This window comes from Balaenoptera borealis (genome assembly GCF_965194805.1).
Source record: "Balaenoptera borealis genome assembly, chromosome: 6".
NCBI classification, from domain to species: domain Eukaryota; kingdom Metazoa; phylum Chordata; class Mammalia; order Artiodactyla; family Balaenopteridae; genus Balaenoptera; species Balaenoptera borealis.
In genome coordinates this window covers 11,756,473-11,770,235 of record NC_138863.1, presented here as the reverse complement: position 1 = coordinate 11,770,235, position 13,763 = coordinate 11,756,473, and the positions used below count along the sequence as shown (strand labels likewise).

Below are 13,763 nucleotides of genomic sequence, written 5' to 3'. Positions count from 1 at the left end.
CTTGTTTTGGCTTGACTCCATTTTCTAAAATGTCTGCAAAATCACGGAGAACCTTTATTAAGAAAAAATATGAAAACCTATGCATTGCTAAAAATATTCAATATTGACCTTCCTCTTCTTCGATATTCTCCACAGTGCCATCCCATTAAAGGCATCAGGTCATTTTTTGTAGAGAAATGCAGAGGAAACTACACCTCACACCTTCACCTCCAGCTTCTGCGGGCTACTTATGGTCTGTGAGAGTGTTGAGGGAGATTGTGCAGAGGGGAGTATCCAGACCAGGATCTCTACATCCTGTCTCCACTCTTCCTTTTTGCTCATTTCCTTCTTTCCCTTCTCATCTCTACTCCAACCTTCCAGGCTAAAGGTATCCACACACTTTGGGCAAGAAGACCAGTGGTTCCTGTTACTGGTAGCTAGCTCTCCCCTGGCTGCTACAATGATCTCTTTCTTAAGGGTTCCAGAACACACTGGATCCTGTCTTAGTTTGAGGCTGCTTTAGTGCCATGGCACTAGGCATTTCCATTTGACTTTACAGTTTACAAAAGTGAAAGCAGCATACATTTTATCGAGTGCAGTCCTTTCAGATCTGTTCTGCTTCATCTCACTGGAAGGTGTGAGGTGGTTGGCACTCAGAGGTTTGGGTCGCCAAGGAAAGGGGGAGTCTGGCATACTTTCTGGGGAGTCTGGCATTGCTTTCATTGTTACCAGAAAGCAATGGGAGTTGACTCTAGAATCACCACGTTCAGGATTCCCTGCAAATCAACCAAAACAACCCAAAACCGAGTCGTTTTTAATTTTCAGCTCAGTGAGACTAAAGGGAAACAGTTTGCTTTTGGCTCGGGTGATGCTGAAATAAAATGCAGCTTAGCCCACCGAGATTAAGGGAGAATAAAGTGTTTAATAGGTGTCTTCTAAAAGAAGAGACATCTGTATGGAACACCTGCTGTCTTCATTATAACTTTAAATAAGCTGCGTCTCTGGGGGTTAGCAGGGCCCTTCTTTTGGCACACTGTGCTGTGACAAAGATAAACTTTAAGCCCCAAGTAGTTTACCATTGTGTAGAGGATGCTTTTTGGCGAGACACATGGGGGTGAGGAGGGAATTGAGCCCCTGGCTTAGATAACTCAGGGCCAGCGAGGCCCATTTTGAGCAGAGCTTTGACACTGTGACACTTGTCAGGTTATGACAGTGTTTCCTTACCCTTTGGCAGCCCTAATTATTTGCTAATTATTATCATCTTAATGTTTTGTATATCAGGGAAGCATGGAGACAGTGCTTCTTGGTAAGTGGGTATAGCTGTTTCCTGGAATTCTGGGTTTCTTTGTATGCTTTGAGGAAGGGATCTGAATAGTCACTGCGCAGGCCTGTGTTGATGGCTTGTTTCTCTTATGCTTTTGCTTATTATCACAGGACCAGATGGCCTTGCATGTAGGGACAAGGGTGGGTAGAGGAAAAGAGCACCAAGGAATGCCTTTCTCGGAGAGCCTTTCAAACCAGTTGCCATTTTGGCAGTTTACAATCCAGCCAAGAATGATTTCCATAAGCGGTAGCCATGAAAAAAACCTTGTGGCCCCAGAAAATAATATTTAATCAGCGATGTGGTTCATCTTATTAGCCTGAGGGGAAAATAACTCACCACCAAATTCTACCATATTATAGATGGGATTGTTTGAAACCCATATCAGAACATCTGCTGTTTTTTAACTGTGCAAACCTAATGCTTTGTCCCCCTAAAGCAGCAGCAGTTGTACAGCTGCTGTGTACCCTGTATCTCTTAGACCTTGACACCAGACAAGGGGACATCTTCAGAGTTAATGAGCAATTAGGATGTTCTTTCCTGTCAATTAACTGGCAGAATAATGAGATCAAATGAGCACTGTCCTTAAAAACACCCAGACTTGTGTTTTCTAAAAAGGGTGTCTCTCTCTGCTGTTTTAGTTACATGAATAGACAAACAACTATTTAACATGGAAACAAATTAAATATTGCACCTACAGCAAACAGAAGAGAGAGGTATACAGACAGGATACTATTTATTCTAAACTCAGAATTCACAGGTTTTCCTCTTGAGTGGCTGTAATGACGTCATAACATCTGTTATCACCTTAATTATCTTAAAGATTGGCAGGCAAATATTTAGGGAGTGAGCATCCTTTCTCATATGAATGAATGTATCATATCTAAGTTTGAGACAATCGAGGTATTGATCCTAAATTTGTATTAGTGGGCCCCAGACCATGTGCCATCTAAGGATTTTGGTTTTTCCCTGAATGTGATGAGAAGTTAGTGAAGGGTGTGAACAAAGGGGCAAGGGAAGCAGAGAAAATGGGTAAAGGCCCTGAGATGAGAGGGTGGCCCATTGTAGGTACTGCGATGGTTGTGGCTGCAATATATTTTTCATTGTCAGACCAGAGTGGCAAGATGGGTGGGAATCAGGTTGTGAAAGGCCTGGTAGGTTGTGTTTAAGGGTTTTGTACTTGACCCTGGAAACAGGGGAAACCATTGAGACTTTTAAGTATGGAGGGCAGTAAGATGCAATCTGGATTTTAAGCTCACTCTGATATGCGTGGGGATTGGGTTGCAGGGAGAGAGATGGAATTTGAGTGCGTTCCAGCACACCAGGCACCATTATAAGTGACGTGTGTGCATGTGTATGCACATGAGTGTGTATGTGTGTGTGTGTTCACTCAATCCAGCAACCACCAATGCTGTGTTACTGTTTACCCATTTCAGAGAAGAGACTAAACCGAAGGAAGGCAAACTGAGGTCCCTTAGCTAATAAGCGACAGAGCTGAGATTTGAGCACAAGCCGTCTTGGTTCCAGAGTCTATGTACTTACTCATGACATCATTTTGCCTTTCATATTGTATTGGTATGGTCATCATCATAATAATTTAATTAATAATTAATATAATTAATAATCTAAATGCTACTCATATTTTACTAGCTTAGTGAACTTTTTTTTGTATTCATACTCATTCCTATTGGAATGAAATTAGAAATTTTAGTGAGTTAGAGTTTTCTGTAAAATATTCATCAAAGAGTTTCAAATTAAGTTTTTCAAATAGAGGTTTTATTAATGTCTTCTTGGTCAACTTTAAACTTCCTATGGGAATTTCTACTGCAGATTTCATGGTTCAGTGTTTTCAGGGCCTTCAGTGGAGACCTGTGAAAGTCTAGGGAACATGAAATCCCCAGCTGTTTTCCAACCCACAGGTAACACTCAGCTAACTATAGATAGAATATTCCAATTCAATGGAAAGTTAGAAAAGACCATATTAAATGAAGGAGAGTGGACTTTTATGAAAGCTACAGCTCAGTGACATCAAGGAGAATTAAGTTTATTCGAGCAGTGACCTCACTTGATTTCTGAAAAAAGAATAACCATTGATGTGCAATGTGTTTCAGTAAATGAATCGTGGGTGCCTCCAAGGCCTGTAAGACAATGAAAGGCCAAGCATATAGTTAACTAGCATTTGTTAAGCAACTAGAGGAGGGGTTTCAGAGATTTTGGTAGTTCTCAATCCTGGCTTCCTGTTACAATCACCTGGGGAGCTTTTAAAAATTATCAGTGCCTCTTTTTCCCCTCCGAGAAGGCGGCGGAGGCTGACCCTACAGTCATGGCCAAGATGAAGGCTCGAGACCTTCGCGGCGAGAAGGAGGAGGAGCTGCTGAAACCGCTGGAGGACCCGAAAGTGGAGCTGGCCCAGCTACGCGTGGCTAAAGTAACAGGTGGCGCGGCGTCTAAACTCTCCAAGATCCGAGTTGTTCGCAAAGCCATCGCCCGTGTACTCACCGTCATTAACCAGACTCAGAAAGAGAACCTCTGGAAATTCTATAAGGGCAGGAAGTACAAGCCCCTGGATCTGCGGCCCAAGAAAACGCGTGCCATGCGCCGCGGCTCAGCAAACGGCGAAGAGAACCTGAAGCCCTAGAAGCAGCAGCGGAAGCAGCGGCTGTACCCGCTCCGGAAGTACGCGGTCAAGGCCCGAGCATCCAGGTGTCAATGAAACAAACAAACTGGCCAAAAAAAAAAAAAAAATCATCAGTGCCTTGGCCCCCAAATAAATCAGAATATACAGCTGGTGGGGCAGGGGTGAGGGCAGGTGCACAAAGACAGCAGCGTGGGCCCAGGTCCTGGGATTGCTTTATAAGTTCCCCTGGTGATTCTCGCAGGTCTTTAGGTTTGTTGTTGTTGTTGTTTTTTAAATTTATTTATTTATGCCTGTGTTGGGTCTTCGTTTCTGTGTGAGGGCTTCCCCTAGTTGCGGCAAGTGGGGGCCACTCTTCATCGCGGTGCGCGGGCCTCTCACTATCACGGCCTCTCTTGTTGCAGAGCACAGGCTCCAGACGTGCAGGCTCAGTAGTTGTGGCTCACGGGCCCAGTTGCTCCGCGGCACGTGGGATCTTCCCAGACCAGGGCTCGAACCCGTGTCCCCTGCATTAGCAGGCAGATTCTCAACCACTGCGCCACCAGGGAAGACCCGGTCTTTAGGTCTTTAGGTCTTTAGGTGGGGAGTTCCTTGAGGGCCACGGAGAGAGGTTCCCATTTCTCTCTGCATCGCTCTTAAGAAGCTCTAGCAGAAGACAATGGGTACTTTTTTTTTTTTTTAATTGAAGGTACAGATAGTACCATCCATTTTAGTAGTTACCTAGATTTCTAAATTCTATGTAATTTTTAGAATATTTGGAAAACCCATATTGTGCCACGTATGAGCAAGGTAGCCATCTCTCTTCCCCAAAAATGAAGATAAACAAAAACCAAATTCTCTGCCTTCAGGGAACTTAGTCAAGTGGAAGAGAGAGGGAGGAAGGGTGGAGGGAGGGAACTAGGAAGGCATCAACAAAAATAGCTATTATCTGGGTGAAACTGTTGCTAATCAAAGAGAAGGGTGACTGATGGTTGGGAATATTTAGGAATGGGATGGGTGGATGGAAAGAAGGAAGGAAGGGTTGTGGATGATTTCCTAATATGTTTCGATGACAAGAAAAGAAACAATTAAGACCAACTTATTTCACATACGAATTCTTATTGGAAATCATGCAATTAAGAAATTGTAAAATAGGATGTTTGTTTTTTGTCTATTCTGTTCTCTAGACTTGTTTTTACTGATGAGGAATGTTAACATAAACATAAAGCAGTGAGTTTTAATGATTATTGCTCATAGTGTGCTTTCTTTTTTAATTATTTTGCCTTTTAACATGTTTCTGATTACAGAGGAATGAGATTCTTTTTCAGGCCTTCTAGTGGTTAGGAAATTTGCAATTCACGAAAGCACCAATTAGAGACGATTATAACCTGACGGCACGACTGCCATTTGAGGAGAGCTCAGCTGACGCTTTCAGCAACTGTGCAAAAAACCTTAGCCTAAGAGCCCTGTGGCAGCGGTTTGGCCTTGTAAGAATTACAGAGTTCTTGTTAATATAGTTATTCTTAGATTATAACTCTGTAAGAGCCTTAGAAACGGCCTGGTCCTAACCACCTTGGCACACTGCACCCTAGAAAGAGAGGGTGTTGGCTAGAGCCACACGGCTTAACCGTCCCTGAGCTACTCCTGGAATCGGCATCATCGTACTCCCCATTCAGAGCTGTTTTTACCATATCCCCCAAGTTCATTTTTAAGCATAATATGCAATCAAAAAAATAAACGGGGTTATTCGAAGAGTAATAATGCACATTCTGACCATTCCTACCACATATCCCCCAGTACCTGTCAGTAAGATCCTTTGGTACCTGCATTTGCTTCGAGAACTATCTAGTGAGCAACTAGAGTAGAGGGGGGAAGATCTATCCTTTAAAGTAAGTTTTAACGGGTTCCAGGGAGCAGCTTGGAGCAGCTTGCTTTCTGACATGACATTGGGAACTCCAGCAGATTTTCTGGCATCTTGCATTTAACCGAGCTTTCTTGTGAACGGATCCAGGACATCCTACAACTAGATTTTCTTTTTATGCACTGATTATTTTGTTGCTATGGAGTTTTGGCCAGATTGATCTTTAAGGTATCGCATAATTTTTAAGACAAAATTAGGAGTCACCAACTTACATTTTATTAGTCTAGTTTTATAACATTTGTACAGAAATGGATTTTTAATTGAAATCAACTTTAGCATCGACATCTTGCTGCATGCAGAAACATTAGCTTTTTGAATTGGGAGGGACCCTCGGAGATGCTTCTCATTCATTCCCTAAAAGCTCCCTGCAGCCTCTATGAGTCGGGCCATCTTCACACTGTCAGAAATGTGTGTCTCTGGAAGACCTTTTAAAACAAAGCATAAAACGAGAATAATTCTCATTTTTGTGGACCGTTGCCAAGTTGGTACTTAACAGGATTAAAAAACTGATTAACCGACCTTAATTTAAAATTGTCTTACGGTAGTTATTTTATGGTAGTTGTCAGGTAAAGTTTAGCCAGCCGGAGCAAGCTTTGCCTATCAAGAATTTGATGACTGTGTTTTTAAATATATGTAAAGGTGGGGGGAAGGAAGAAAGTAGGAAGAGCCTCGAGTCTGTTTCCCCCGCGGTCTGTGATGAAGCCCTTTGCAGCCTGGCTTTCACGCCCTGACACAGTGTGGGCTTCGCAGCCATTCAGGCCCCAGTTGGAATCCCAGCTGTCTTTCCTTCACCAGTGAACAAGGTAATTAGGGGATTTATGGGGATTCTGTGGCTGGGGAGTTAAACCCTCCTCTTGGGGCTGTGGTGACGGCCACTTGAGACAGGGGGTGAGGGCACCCTTCCCAGAGAAGGCCCTCGATAGATCCTCTTCATTTCCCTTTCTCCTCTTTCACGTGTGCTCTCTCCACTTATCTTAGGTCACTTACTAATATTTTTCTTTTGGCATTTATTTCAGTGTCTTAAGATTTCTCCAAAAAGATAATAATGGTAATGAATGCTTAAGCACTAATATTTAGCAAGGCTCTTTTATGTACCAGGCACAGCAAGTACCTTTCATGCATTTTTTTAAATTTACTTTTTACAAGGACTCATGAGGTAGGGCACAGTTGAAGCTTAAAAATTAAATGTAATGGGCCTGGATTCATACCTCGACTCTATCTGACTCCAAAGCACTGCGTCCTGCTCCAAGGATCTCGTTCTTGGAGCTCGAAATTCTGTTTCTGCTGCCATCCCAGGTGATGATTATGAAAACCGTAACAGCCAGCACGTAGCTTGTGCTGGGCAGCTGCTCTAAGCCCTTTATATATGTTGACGTTTAAGGCTCACCACAGCCCTCTACAATTTCTATTGCTGTCCCCATTTTTCAGATGAGCAAACCAAGGCACAGAGAGGCTTAATAACTTGTCCACTTACCCAAGGTCACATAGAGTTAAAACTGGGTCTCAAACTCTAGTTCTTAATCCCCCAGCTGTCCTTCCCGTTTCACGTAAGCAGTTCTTAAAACTTGTTTTACACTAGATCTCAGAGTAATCAAAGACGAGACAGGAACTCTCTCTTGCTCACCTTAACCATCCCTGCTACTCTACTTTTCCAGTAACTTGCAGAATTTTTCCCTTATTCTTGCTACAGTCCTCCTAAAGTAGTGATATATTGAATATTTCATCCAAACGCTAAACCAAGAGTAATGCCTAAGCAAGGAAGAACAAATTCATTAACTAGGAATCCATTTACAGTCAATCCCCAAGGCTCATTGTGCAGTCAGTGCTTCTGCATCATTTAGAGTTGCTAATAAATGAAAGTCTTTGCATCTTTCCAAGTGTCTTCATATTTACCAGTCTCGTATTTTACCACAGGAAGCGGCTTCAACAAGCATATTCATGTGTTGACAGTTCTAATTAATACAAGTAATTAGTCCTGACAGTAGAACTGTGAAAAGAAGACCCATTCATAAATTTGCTAATTATGTCACTCTGCTCAGAATTTAATCGCAGTCTAGTCTTTAATCATTTCTGTATATGGGCAAAAGGCCAGCTAACTAAATTCTTCAGACTTTCACATTTACTTCTGATAAAGGAATTTTGTCAAAATTAATTTATCATTGGAACTTAATATTCCACTATGCAGGAATTGGTGAAGAACAGAGCTCCTTCTGGAGAGAAATAAACAGGAGAATGGGAAAAACCAGGCAAGGAAGGAAGGAGGTAGGAAGAAGTCATCAAGGGCATCCATATGCTTTCTTACATATCTAAGTCTACAAGGTTTTGTGTACTAATATATTGATGTTTTTCTAAAAACTAAGGTGGTTTTATTTAGGCTGTTGGTATATTTATGGTACAGAAAATTTGAGGACAGTTTGTTACTTGGATCCCAAGTTGAGCCCTCCTCTCTCTGATGTAAGCAGCGTACATTTGCAAGCATGTTTGTTCTGGAGCAGGGTTTTTCAGCCTGAGCACTATTGACACTTGGGGCTGAATAACTCCTTGTTGGGGTGGAGCCGTCCTGTGCATTGTGGGATGTTGAATAGCATCCGGCCTCTACCCACCAGATGCTTGTGCACCCTTCCTCCCAGTTGTGACGGCCAGAAATATCTCCAGACATTGCCAGTTCTCCCTTAGGGGGCAAAACTTGTTGAGAACCACCGCACCAGAGGGTAAGTTTAGATGATAAAGAATCAGGTAAACTTGTGTATAGGACACTTACATAGAATCAGTTATAGCAAAATCAATAAAATAAAGCACATCACTTGGAAGTGATTTCGTGGTATGAAATCCAGATTTGGAATGATATTCCTTGAATTTCAGTACCTCCTTCTTACCTTTTCAATGTAAAGGTCCCTCTGGTTCTCTTTGATAGCAAGTAGGGTGGCACTTGGTACCTTGGTAGTAGAGTGGTTGTATCTAAAACTCCTTTGCTTCTTGTGTTAAATACACTGGGCTCTTAGCTTTCACGGACTTAGTATGTAGTGTTTCGACCACTTTTAGGTGACCTGAACCTTCTGGGTACTCAGCTGCAGGTGTTCTTTGTTCCCCTTTCCAGTTCATTAATTCCTTCCCTTCTTGTCTTGCTTGCCTCCATCCGGTGCTTGGATGTCCAGTCTTTTGTTTCAGTTACTCTCTTACACATACCTCCCGTGCCCCTGATGCTCAGTCCTCCGTCCACCTATATGGAAAAAACCCACAGACTTAGATGAGCCCAGCCACTAGGCTTCTCGGACCCTGCACCTGGCAGCTGAGCCCAACTGGAGAATGTGCCCCAACAGAGCAAACTGAGTCTATTATAGATGATATCAACATCTCACCTGTCCTCGACTTCCCCCCAGAAATAGAATCCACCTGTAGGTAATGCCCTCAGCGTCCCATGATGAAAACTACAAACTTACCTGTATCCACCCCCATACTTCACTTGTCCCTCCTGACAGCTGGGCAGGGAAGTCTCTTTCCTCTTACCAAAAGCTAATCCTTTACCTGTCCTAACTTCTCAGGAAAAGCTGTTGTTACTGATTATCCCCCTTTCCCTCTGTCTTCAGCTTTTGAGTCTTTACCAGATCCTTCCTGTCAATATAGAAACCTACTGGAGTCTCTTTCCACACTCATCCCCAAAGAGAGAGAGACCAACAGCACAACTGCCTTTCATTGACCACCTTTCCTCTCCACTTACCGTCTGCAGAGTCTCCACTTCTTCAGTCGTGCTGCTGCCCCCCTTTACTCTCATGAAACAGTTCTAGCCAAGTTCCCCAGCGGCCTCAATGTTGTTAAGGCCCGGAGACACTTCTCTTCCCCAGATTTACTTAACATAACTATCCACTCCTTGAAACCCTCCTTTTTTCCTCCCTCTTCCCCCCCTGATGCCTACCCTCCTGGCTTTCCCACTACTGCTCTGACCTCTTTCCTTGGCCTCCTTTGCAGGCTCACCCCCCTCTACTCACTCTACCTTGGAATATCGGTTTTCCTAATGACTTCATTCTTGGACCTCTTTTCTTCTCTTAAGGCTTTAGTTACGATTTATACTTCAAATTTATCTTCTCAGCCCCAGATCTCTTTCTGAAATTATATCAATATATAAATGAACTCAAGGACATCTCAAATGCAGCATGTACATACCTTTTCCACCTCCCCAACTTGTTCCTCATCAGGTGTCACCTCCTGGGTGTTGTCAGTAACCACGTGATCTTGATGCTAAGTCAAAACATGTCTCAAATCCACATCTCCTAGTCTGGGCCACCGTTATGACTGGACAGTAGGAGGTGAGGACGGAGAGGTATAAGAGCCAGATCACACAGGGCCTTTTAGGCCAGCGGAAGGACTTTGGTTTTTCTCTAAGTGAGATGGGAGCCATTAGAGGGTTTTGAGCACAGAGTATCATAATTTAACTTAATTTCTTAAAGGCTCACTGGGGCTACTGTGTTGAGAATAGTCTGTGGGGCAGCATAGTGGGGTGAATGCTGACCCCCAAAAGAGCTGTGCCCCCAGAGCCTTAGAATGCAACTGTATTTGGAGTAAGAGTCTTTGCAGATGTAATGAAAGTAACACTGGCAAGGTGAGATCATCCTGATGAGGGTAGGCCCTAGACCCAATGATAGGTGTGCTGATAAGAGAGAGAAAAGGAGAAGATAGACACAGAGGGATAGGCCATGTGAAGACAGAGGCAGAGGGTAGCAGCAGGAAGACCAGTTAGGAGCCTGTTGCAGTAACCCAGGCAAGGGAGGACCACAGCTCCCACTCGAATGGCAGCCGTGAAGGAGATGCATAGCGGTTAGCTTCTGGATACATTTCACAGGTAGAGCAGGAGGATTCTTTGACAGAATGGTGGTGATTGTGAGAGAAAGAGAAGTGAAGGGGGAATAAAGTGTGGGGCTAAGGGCACTGGAAAGTTGGAGTTTCCATTAACCTGAACATGCAGATAGAGCAGGTTTGCAGGGAAAAAATGGAGTTTAGTCTTGGACCTGGAGAGGGTGACAAGTTTATGAGAGTTCCATGTGGGGATGGAGTAGTAGTTCTGTATGAGAGCAGATGACAGGTATGGTCTGGAAATAAAAATTTGGTAGTCATCGGCATGATATAAATGGTATTTAAATTCACGAAAGTGGGTGGAATTGCCAAGGGAGTGAGTAAAAATGGAGAAGAGGATCAAAGCCTGAGCACTGGGGTCTCCAACATAAAGAGGTCAGAGAGAAAAAGAGGTACCAGCAAAGGAGAGGGAGAAGAAGGAACCAGTGAAGCAGGGTGGGAAAAACTGAGACAAAGAGAGCAGTTGGTCCTAGAAGACAAGAATCTTTTTCTAGGAGGAAAGAGAATCCATCTGTGCCAAATGCCCCAGTGGTCCCAGGCAGATGAGGACTTGAGAAAGGATCCGTGGATTTAGCAACACGGAGGTTAGCAATAGCCTTGCCAGGAGCTGTTTCGGGAAGTGAACAGTTGATGGTGCAATATAGACCCTACTTTTGTCCTTTGTTCCACCAGAGTTAAAACAGAGGCCCTGAGCTTCTAAAGGCTTTGAGCGTCTTAATCCCCACCCCCACCCCTGTGAAAGAATAAAAAGAAGGATTCTGATGACTCACGTAGTCTGCGCTACTGCTGCTGGGTTCCCCAGCCTTAACCAGTGTTAAGTAAATAAATCCCTGATACTACTCATCCTAAGCTACAGAGAATTGCCCACATGAGAAGCGGCCTCATCACAGAGGAACATTTGCCTTTGATTCGGACCATCTGGCCTTGTGCTTTTTCAGTGTCAGGCTAGTAATGGAAATTACTGTTTTCCCTGCCTATAGTACCTGACGTGTGTTTGGAGGGGTTTCTCCTAGGGGTCCCTCTCAGTGGCTTTAGAGCAGCACTGTCCCGTAGAACTTTCTGCAGTGATGGACATGGTCTTTATCTTCAGTGTCTAACATGGTAGCCACTAGCCACATGTGCTAAGCACTTGGAATGTGGTTAGTACAACGGAGGCACTGCTTTTTTAGTTTTATTTAATTTTAATTCCTTTAAATGTAAATAGCCATGTGTCCTGGGTGAGACCCAACAATCTTTAGTTCAACGAGCTCTGCAGGGGATTCTCTTATACACTAAACAGAATGGTTTCCTGTGTTTAGAGCTGGGCCCCACCCCCAGAGTCCCTGACTTAATGGGTTTGGGGATGGGATGTGAGAATTTGACTGGTTAACAGGTGCCCAGGTGACGCTCTGATGCTGGTCTGGGAATCACTTTGAGAACCTGATGTAGAAAATGGACCACCTCTTTGTGAGGGGACCCCAGATCCCCAAGAGTGAATTCCGTAAATGCCACATAACAAATATTTTAAGTCAGGATATTCCCAAATGTACCCTGTGAACTTCATGAAAATCTTGCTGTTTTCTCATGATCCAGTAACAAGCAGTGCCTGACTCATTGAGGAGCTCACAATTGTGGGAGCTGAACCAGCAAGTCTGAAGTCTGTAGGGCAGGCCTTCGGGAAGGGTGGGCTGGAACTCTGGGACATGTGCTGAAGTTGCAGTTCATCAGTGGAATTTCTTCTTTGTTGAGGAAGCTTCAGCTTTGCTCTTAGGGGGATTTCAGCTAATTAAATCAGGCCTACCTAGATTAACTAGGATAATCTCCCTTGAAGTCAACTGATTAGAGACTTAATCACATCTACCACATACTTTCAGAGCAACACCCCAATTAGTGTTTGATTGAATAATTGGTAACTGTAGCCTAGCCCAGTTGATACATTAAAAGATCATCCTGCTTGGAGATTTAGTGTTCAAGGATCACATCTTGAAAGGTGTGGTATTTGTTCTGGTCCTTGAAGAATGGGAGATTCTAGTCAGTGGGGATAAAGGGAATAGGTATTCTAGAGAACATGACTATTAAAAATTATCAAAATAAACAGTAAAAGATGCCAAGACAGGAAAGTACAATTGGTATTTGCAGAATGGCTAGTTGTTGCTATATGACCTTTCTCCAAACCTCAGTTTCCTCATCTAAAAATGGGTAAAATACTTGTCATGACTGTCCCCCAGAATGGAATGAGGTGATCTTTGAGGGTGCATTTTGGAAACAGTAAACACTGTGAATGCTAAGGTTATTTTATAGCAGTGTTGGTGGTGGTAGTATTCATGTGTGAACTTTGTGTGGTGAAGGAAACCAAAAAGTTTGGGCAGGTAAAACAGAGCCTGATTGTTGTGGGCTCTGTCTAAAATGTGTGTCTTTAATTTGGGGGGAAAAAGTATTTAGTTCCAAATGGATTAATAGGAAATAAAAACGTCCCTATATATGCAGTCATACCTGACTGCCGCAAAGATGCGGTAGCCATTTGCTCTCTGCCTAAGATGGCTCAACATTTTTTACAGAAGTGGACCTTAGACCTTGATTTTTGATGCTTGAGATAGTCGAGGTGAGGGAGAGTCATTTATTATAAAGTTATTGAACACTTTGCCTAAACAGGGAAAGAGAGTTAAACGATTTCCAAGAAAGTTGTTCCTAGGCAATGGCCACTGTAGCCAGTTGACTTGGTCATCAAAGAAAGCACCAGAGAAGGGATGCCAAAGCGAGTGCCGTCTGACAAACTTCTTTTCTTTTCTTCCCCAGAGCTCTGCTCTACAAACGAAGCTAATTTTGCCAAGCAAGTTTCTGCTTGATTTTTAAAGCCCTATGCATTCTGAAGGAAATTTAATCCATATGTTCCTGAATCACTTATTCCCAAGTCATGAAAATGTTATTTGTAAATGTGATTTCATGTTTGAAGCCATTGTAAAGTATTTTTAGTAGATTTTCATTCTTCATCATGCAGAGTTTTTCTTGGTTTGTTTTCTTGTTTTATTTAAACACGTTGAATGTCATCCTAACACACATCCCGTGGTGAGATACAAAGGAAATCTTGAAGCCAGAAGGAG

General features: G+C 43.2%; 1 protein-coding gene, 1 long non-coding RNA gene and 1 pseudogene across 10 annotated transcripts in view; 2 read left to right on the top strand and 1 right to left on the bottom strand.

Moving 5' to 3' along the window:
* Positions 1–13,763, top strand: part of RHBDD1 (rhomboid domain containing 1) — a 124,125-nt gene that overhangs the window by 77,480 nt on the left and 32,882 nt on the right. For 3 of the 8 annotated variants that reach the window (XM_082396281.1, XM_082396280.1, XM_082396282.1), the window contains exons 7-8: positions 8,021–8,097; positions 13,459–13,674. The exons of 4 other annotated variants lie outside the window; for them this stretch is intronic. In XM_082396281.1, the coding sequence (XP_082252407.1) occupies positions 8,021–8,097; positions 13,459–13,515 (134 nt within the window). In that variant the 3' untranslated portion in view covers positions 13,516–13,674. Of the gene's footprint in view, positions 1–8,020; positions 8,098–13,458; positions 13,675–13,763 lie in introns of those variants that run through there. One more of the 8 variants, XM_082396285.1, reaches the window with a different exon arrangement.
* LOC309630708 (large ribosomal subunit protein uL29 pseudogene) lies at positions 3,572–5,158 on the top strand (annotated as a pseudogene). Its single transcript has one exon. The product of its transcript is annotated as a large ribosomal subunit protein uL29 pseudogene (transcript).
* On the bottom strand, positions 6,243–13,450 carry LOC309630715. Its single transcript, XR_014245899.1, has 3 exons — positions 9,827–13,450; positions 8,712–9,055; positions 6,243–6,260 (listed from the first exon to the last, which is right to left on the bottom strand). It is a non-coding gene; the product is annotated as an uncharacterized lncRNA (long non-coding RNA).